Genomic DNA, 8,383 nt, shown 5'->3' on the forward strand with positions numbered 1-8,383 from the left:
TCTAAATTATAGTGATGTATTGTACTATTATTATTATTATCTGAACCATGTAGCACATTCTCTATGTAAATTGACTTTATTACCTACTAAAAATTACAGTTAAAACCTTAAACTTCCTCTCAGAACTTTATTTCGTCTGTCTCCAATTCGTTTTTAAGGTATCCTTCTATTTTTTATGGTAGAGTGACTGTCATTCAAGATTTAAAGGGCTACTCACTCATTTTTAAGGTAAATACAGCACGGTATTTGGTCTCCCTGCTGGGTTATTGAAGGTATATATTTACAGTCCTTTCTAATTAGCATTACAGAATAGATATAATTTATTTGTATCCATTAATACGATCCTTGGGGTCGCCGGAATTTTATTTCCATCAGTCCCCTCGGCCAATCAGGGATTTCGAGCCAAGGCTCTTCATCTGGTCAAAGTCTGACCAGATGAAGAGCCTTGGCTCAAAACGTAAAGTATAACTTTTGGAGCAGATGAGGGTTCTTCTCTTTTTCTTTCTTTTTCTAAATTAAATTGATTTGACATAACTTAAAGTCCATGGATGCTGATACTGTCCGTTTCTATTTGCCCATTTGCCAAAGAAGCTTGCAATTTACATTGGGAAAGAGAATATACATAGGCAAGACATCCTCGCACGTTGGGTGGTCTAGAATAGACCAGGGGTGTCAAACTGGTGGCAGAAGGGGCCAAATTCAGCCCACAGAATGACTACAGAGACTCATTGACAAGACTTGACACCTGTTACCAGACACAATCCGGAGGTCATCATGGTGGACTCAGAAAGGGGATACAAAGGGGATACACGGAAATATTATATATAATATATAACACCTGAAGTCTCTAAAGCTTTTTTTATGGAGCTGACCTGTTCATATGTTGATCTGACCTCATCAAACCCTGTACGCTCAAGAAATGCTCCTTATATGGCCAGTACAGAATTCATTCCATGTTTATCTGACCCCCCCATGCCAAAGCGCCAGCGCTCGCCCAGCAGTCTTCCGTCAACGTGGCGGGTGCGTCCGCGAGACGTCCGTGACGCATCCCGAGGTGAGGCGGATGCTTCCCATGATCTCCCATCTGCGTCTCGTCCTTAGGCGTCTTACTGGTATAGTTGTCTTTTATGTATGTTTTACATTTACATATTATCCACTGTACGCCTGTTGCACCACACCTAAGTAAGCAAGCCTTGCCGAGCCATGAGGCCCATAGGGCAGGCTTTATCTCCTAGCTGTTTCTTACCCGCCCAACCTAAAATGGTGTCCTCAACACTCCCTTTGTGATGTTTCCTGAGGTTTCCTTTGTTAAATATGGGCCTATATCATTAAAGTAATATATGGGCATACAGGTAGGCCTATATGTACAGTGCATATCGTATCTTAACATATACTACTATATTACCATGTTCACCTTAATGGAACTATAACACTGTCAAACTTGACAAACAAAAAACTAGTTTAAATAGCCTCAAGTATAGCCCTTTTGTTACGTAAGATGGAAGCACCATCTGTGCTGATAAGACCCATTATGGAAATCCAAAACATGGGATAAATGGACCATGCCACATTTAATGCCTGTCTCAGTCAGGACTACCATAACAAGTATAGCTAAAGCCCAACACACACCGTCTGTGAAGCGGGTGCGCAGCGACGCGGCACAGTATTGCCGCGCGTCATAGCCGCACAGCAACACCCACAGGACGCGGCGCGCTAACGCGGCTGGCCAGCCTCGCCCACGGATTCCCGGATGAAGGCCGCGCGGCAACGCCTGGAAAATAGAACAGCGGCGTATCGGAGCGTCAGGCGAGGCGTGAACGCGTGCCAGCGCGAGTCTGACGCCGCCGGTGTGGGATAGGTTCATTGAAAATAACGGAGGCGGCTGTTTTGACGCGCGGCGTTCACAGACGGTGTGTGTTGGGCTTAACCACGACATCCCTGTGAGATTTGTCTCCCCGCTTCTCCGCTCCCTCCATTCCCGGTCGCTGCCCGTTTAACGCCCAGGATTCGAACTCAGGTCTCCCGCGTGAAAGTCCAACATCTTAACCACTAGACCAAAGGGATATCCCTATGGACCGGGAGAGATATTAGACTTTTGAGGCCATCAGGCAGAGGCTCTGAGCCACTGCTAAAAAAAACATGGTGGCATAACATGGGGATGGGATGCGACATTTCCTGGTGCACTGACATAAATGCATAAATACAGTAAGTGACTTGTTCAGAGTGAGGTAGAGGTAGGATAGCATGCAGTTAAGAGTATTTTACTTTACCTTCCCAAGACTTTGACCAGAGGCGCGACCGGTAGAGTTCCAAAAATGGAACCAATGCTTGCAATGGAGACCGTAATGGACCACAGTAAGGTGATACTGTTACAATCCAAGGGCTCGCCATACCGGGCCAACCATGTTTGATTGTAGAACTCCTGCACATACTGAGGAGGAAAGAAAACACTTTATTACCTTCTTTATTAGAGGTCCAAACAGCGATGTTGCTGGAATGCTACTCATTGTATTTGTTACGCCTGTTTCTTCTCAGCTAAACATATCCGTGCCTCAGAAAACATAACGGCTACAGTTCCTAAGCTTGGCAGATACGGTAGGTTGGAAATCTCAACCACCATGACAGAAATAGCTATACATTTACGAAGTGGCCAGATTGTGGCATTATGTTTTAATTGGCCAGTAAATGTTGAGCCATGTGTCACGAAACAAAATTACCCCCTCCCCATATCGATTCTGTTGGAACTTGGACCTGATTAATCTATTCATATAAGCAATGCCCTATGCATCTACATAGATTTTCTGCCAATTCAATTTTTGTACAAATCACTTTTTATTGGCTACTCCCATAAAATTGATGAAAATCATGAAAAACATACACATTTTGAGCAATTGACATTATTGCAAATAATTGACATTATTACTTATTTTGGTGTAGACTAGACTTGAGAATCAAGACATGAAACAAAGGAGGTAGAGAAATTGATTGACATGCAACCAGGGGTAATCAACATATCCATGGCAGAAGCTTTTCCATGTCCATGCCTGGCACTCTTTTTTTGTGGCTTTCGCCTTAATTTTATATTTTGTATGGAGGGACAGACAGTAGGCTGACAGGAAATGGGGAGAGAGATGGGGGGAAGACATGCAGTAAAGGCAGTCGGGATCGGGGGTCGAACCTGCGGCACACTGCCAGACTGGATTACCAGCCAAGGTGCCTGGACCGCTGAGCCACGGCCCAGGCCCATGGCACTCTTTTTTTTTTTTACGAAAGATGATTATAAGATAATGATTTTTCATTATAATGTAAAAACATTTTCTTAGTCTAAAATTGTAATCTTAAAACATATGTTTGAATACTTTCGGTGGCTCATAAAGTGTCGGGATGACATGCTCATTAATGTTGCAGGAGATTTGGTATTGTATGTGGTACCCGTACAAACATGACTGCATCATGTGAGGAAACCAAGACAACAATATTCTCTGAAAATGACATTTCTTTTAAGACAATGGATTAATGTAGTGTATGCCGTGTGTCAGACAATTTAACAATTAAAGTCAACAGTATGCGAGTGACCACACTGAAAAAATGTTGCAGGAAAAGAAATGGCATGTCATTTGTTGAGTAGCAGGAGCACCAAGGCAGAGGACATAACTAGGACAAGTAAAGCTGATTTACGTTAGTTGAGAGAAAGTGTTTAAAAGTGTCCAATAACCATAACAACACTCCACAATCATAAAATAATCCATTGAAACCATTGGTCCACATCCTATAAGACCTACTAAATCACAACTGATCAAAGTTAGGCACCTTTGTATTAAACTATTGTTACACTGCATTCCTTTCAATCCCACCACTGCCTTCATTCAAGGTCAAGGTAAACGTTAATTTCCACAATGGAAATTTGGCCTGGGATTTCACCCCTGCTGCAACCACACCAAAAAACAGTGACAAAAGCACAATAGAAATACATAGAGCGGAGACGCAACATTACACAAGTGCACAAATGGTAGGATTATTCTAGCCTCTCAACTAACCAACACATTAATCACTCAAGTACAATTTAGACATTTAGCATTACCTTGTGTTGTTCTTGCTCACTGTAAGGTGCTCTCACTGCATAAAATACATAGAAATAGTCATCTAGGACAGGGGTTCTCATCGTTTTTTGGCTGGGGACCCCCGGAAATGCTTTGGCCATGCTTTAGCCTTTGGGTACGTCTGGCGCCTGCAAGGTCGTCAAGTCTATAAAGCAGTCTGTCAGCAAGTGCTACGGCAAGTGCTATGGGCTAAGGTGGGGTGGAGTACATAAGGGCCTATGTACATGTTTTGAACATTTATGACTGTTCCATCTGCATACAGTGCATACTGTATAATATCAACATACCATGTTCACCGTCCTTAATAGAACAAACTTGACAAACAAAAAACTAGTTTAAATAGCCTCAAGTATAGCTCTTTTGTAAACATTAAGAAGAGGATCCAAGGCACTTGGATCCTCCTTTTTTCACCTCACCAGTGAGGTGAAAAAAAGCCTTTTTTATTTAAGAGTTAAGGCATGGCAAAGAACATTACAAAAAGAAGGACCAGCGCGTTTTGACACTCAGCCTTCGTCAGGGTCCCATGATCTCTATATATAGCTCTTTTCTTATTGCAATGTAAGATGGAAGCACCATCTGTGCTGATAAGACCCATTATTGAAATCCAAAACATGGGATAAATGGACCATGCCACATTTAATGCCTGTCTCAGTCAGGACTACCATAAGTATCTAACCACCATAACTAACCACGACATCCCTGTGAAATTTGTCTCCCCGCTTCTCCGCTCACTCCATTGGCTCCCGGTCGCTGCCCATGTAACGCCCGGGATTCAAACTTGGGTCTCCCGCGTGAAAGTCCAACATCTTAACCACTAGACCAAAGGCATATCCCTATGGACCGGGGGAAATATTAGACTTTTGACTGCTACACCCGCAATGAATACAAAAATCTGATGCTGGCATTCAAAGCAACCAAAGGTATGGCACCCCCCATCTTGCAAGTCTACAAACCCTCCCGCGCACTCAGATCAGCCAACGCAGGGAGGCTGGAAGTACCTTCACTATAAACGCCGGGACAACGCTCCACACGTCCCAAACTCTTCTCCATTCTGACTCCAAAACTATGGAATGCACTTCCCATTACAATCAGAACTGCAGACTCACTCCCAATCTTCCACCGTAGTCTGAAAATCCACCTCTTCAGACTCCATCTTGGCCCGTAGCACTTGCTGTAACATTTGCCCTAGCCCCGACGACCTTACAGGCGTATGCAAAGGCTCAATTTATGTAATTTAGATAGCATTTTATGTAGACATAGCACTATATAGTATATATCATTGTTTCATTATATAGATATTCCACTGTTACGTTCTTAGCTTACTATACGTAGGATTCATTCAACTATTTTCTTATATGATGTATCGCCACGTTTTTGGCGTTTTCATTCTTTTTCAGATTTAAGTAGTGACCCTCCATCTCACAATCCCAATTTTGGGCGTTGTTAAAGGATAAAAATAAAAGATTGTTGCTCTACAAGCTCACGACATGCTGTGATGTGTTGTGAGCTGAGCTTGTCGATCGGACCCCCCCCCCCCCCCCCCAAAAAAAAACAGAAATAAATGAATAAATAAAATAATTTAACATTTTAATAAAATATTTCATTTATTTATTTATTTGATAAGTGGCTAGTTTTAAAATGTGCGGCACAGTGGAATAGAGTACTATGGAACACCTAGCCGCAATTTGAAACTCTAGATTTTTTTTAAATGGGATGAACCTAGAGTTGCAATACCCTCCATTGACTCCCCACTCATCCAATTTGGGTTGTGATCTGCTTGTCTTAAACAACGTTATGCTCACAAACATTGCAGCTGTAGTCCAAGCTTGAATTATCCTCTTTCAATCTGCCGAGCTTGTTTTTCATAAAAATCCCCCGTAGACATGTTATGAGCTACTTTCTGTCAAGACATCCTCTGTAGGTGATTCTTTTTCTAAGTGTTGCAGTTTGGAAGCACTCGTTTGTGTTAACGGGTCGCGCTGCTGCCTCCTGCATTATGTGCAAATTCGAAACAGGTGGTACACTGGGCCGTTCAGTGATTTATGACGAGTGCTTCCAAACTCCAGCACTTAGAAAAAGAATCACCGGCACAGAATTTCTTGACAGAAAGTAGCTCATAACATGTCTACGGGGGATTTTTATGAAAAACAAGCTCGGCAGATTGAAAGAGGATAATTCAAGCTTGGACTACAGCTGCAATGTTGGTGAGTTTAACGTTGTTTAAGACAAGCAGATCACAAACCAAATTGGATGAGTGGGGAGTCAATGGAGGGTATTGCAACTCTAGATTCATCCCATTGTAAACAAATCTAGAGTTGCAAATTGCGGCTATGGAACACCAGGAGTCCATTACATTTAGAGCTAGGCCTATGTGATTCTAACCTGACAAGTTTGCAACACAGAAGTGTGAAACAAGTGTGAAGCAAGCTTCTTCAATCTGGCGGAGTCAGGTTAATGTGATTCTGGTAATATTATTGATCATTGTTTTGCATGTCCGATGTCCGTGGCAAAACATTCAATATATGGAAATGTCCATCACAGGCTTGCATGGTGATGACCCCTGCAAACAAATGGTCACTATGGCCGGGTGATCGAACTAGGGACTAAAGCATTAGAGCCCATGAGGTACATTATGTACCATACAGCTATCAGTGCCTCGATGTAGAGCAAAGGTACGGACTAGGCCAACTGTACCCGAGTTCTGACAAGCTAAATTCATTCTAAACAGTAAGACTGTCTGGAAGCCTAGAAGACAACGAGTGTCGAGCATTGATATTAAAGAACTAAACATTGAATTCCCAGGGTATGGAGATCGAGAGCCGTGACACAATTCAGACAAACAAACAGTCGATACTCCAAGATGACAACTTGATTGAACTTGAACTGATTGACTCACCGTAGCAGGAGAGTTGACCATAGTAATACTATAACCATGGGTAAATGATGAACCCAGGGAGCCGAACAAGGTTGCAATTACCAGGGTTGTTGTGATTGTCTGCCCCTGTGTATGTACACACACACACACACACACACACACACACGCACACACACGGAATATAAGCATGTATGGATTATTCTTTACGTATCTTGCAGAGAAGCATATTTCAAATGATAAACACACTTGTTGGGATTACTGCTGAGGACCCATGGGAGTGCAATTACAAGTGTGAATTTGATTACATAAGTGGTTCTCCAGAAGTGCCCCAATAATGTGTGAAAGGACAGAAGTGAAATGTTGAGTCAAATAAATGAGCTGTTCTCCATAGCATTTACAGCAGCATCTAGGTTGCTTGCCTTGCGGCTAATGTACCTTATCTTTGGAGATATCCGTCTTCTGGTTGGTGTCAGGGTCTATTGGCTGGTCCATGTTGTTGTTGTTGCCTTGTTGTTGGGTGTCCATATTGAGGTTGTTGTTGGATTCAGCTGGCATCTCCAGCTTCATTTTGTCAATTTGGTTTCTCTCATTATATGGAGGCAGCCAAGCTCCTAAAGAGATGTGGACAACACATGTCTGATGTCAACTAGACTCAACATCCAAGGATGCGTGGTAGCACTCACCAACTTCAATCTCACCACTAATTTTGGCCAAAAACTGCTACTGTTTCAGCCTAGTTGGCCTTCATCAGAGGAACTGGTGTAATTTGGCTTATATAGGGTTTCATGGTGATTGAACCACCTGTGACTGGGAGGGCAGTCAATCAATGCTTTTAGGCCATCTTAAAGAGACAGTGTAGAGGTGACGGGGTGTAGGCGGGAAAATAGCAGATGTACAATCTCACAACGCGAATGACACATATATTACTATAGGGATGCACCGATATGGAATTTTTTGGCCAATATCGATACCAATGTTTAAAATAACAATTTAGCCAATAGCCGATACTGATACGGATATATGTTTATTTAGTTAGTTTAACAACAGATAAATATTGGCTACTGCCATTGGTTAACCCAATGATTCAGGACGGGAACTCCTTTTAGGGGCCTTGATATGTGTACAGTATAGCAACATAACGTTTTTGTATTTTTATTTTATTTCATTATTATTATTTATTTCTTCAGAAAACCTAAGTCAGGATTTAGACAGCGTTTTAGAATCGACCTCAGTCCTATGTCAATTTATTTGTTAACCCATTTAGACCTGAGGCCGATTCTAAAAAAAAAAAGGCTTCTAAATCAGTTTTCTGAAAAACCTACGTTTCTATGTCAGTCGTTCTCAAACATTTTCAGGTCAAGGACCCCCAGAAATGTATGTAATTGGCCGCCGACCCCCATCTGAAAAT

General features: G+C 42.2%; 1 protein-coding gene across 2 annotated transcripts in view; it reads right to left on the reverse strand.

Annotated features, from left to right (window-relative positions):
- The window catches only part of LOC306927867 (solute carrier family 2, facilitated glucose transporter member 5-like), a 28,671-nt gene extending 20,960 nt beyond the window's left edge, over window positions 1-7,711 (reverse strand). Inside the window, exons 1-3 of one of the 2 annotated variants that reach the window (XM_079507740.1) lie at window positions 7,411-7,711; window positions 6,997-7,101; window positions 2,271-2,431 (exon numbers count right to left, since the gene is read on the reverse strand). In XM_079507740.1, coding sequence (XP_079363866.1) covers window positions 2,271-2,431; window positions 6,997-7,101; window positions 7,411-7,542 — 398 coding nt within the window. In that variant the 5' untranslated portion in view covers window positions 7,543-7,711. Of the gene's footprint in view, window positions 1-2,270; window positions 2,432-6,996; window positions 7,102-7,410 lie in introns of those variants that run through there. The other variant, XM_079507741.1, reaches the window with a different exon arrangement.
- Between the last annotated feature and the right edge of the window lie 672 nt (window positions 7,712-8,383).

The sequence above is a fragment of the Electrona antarctica genome, assembly GCF_951216825.1.
Source record: "Electrona antarctica genome assembly, chromosome: 8".
In the NCBI taxonomy this organism is placed as follows: domain Eukaryota; kingdom Metazoa; phylum Chordata; class Actinopteri; order Myctophiformes; family Myctophidae; genus Electrona; species Electrona antarctica.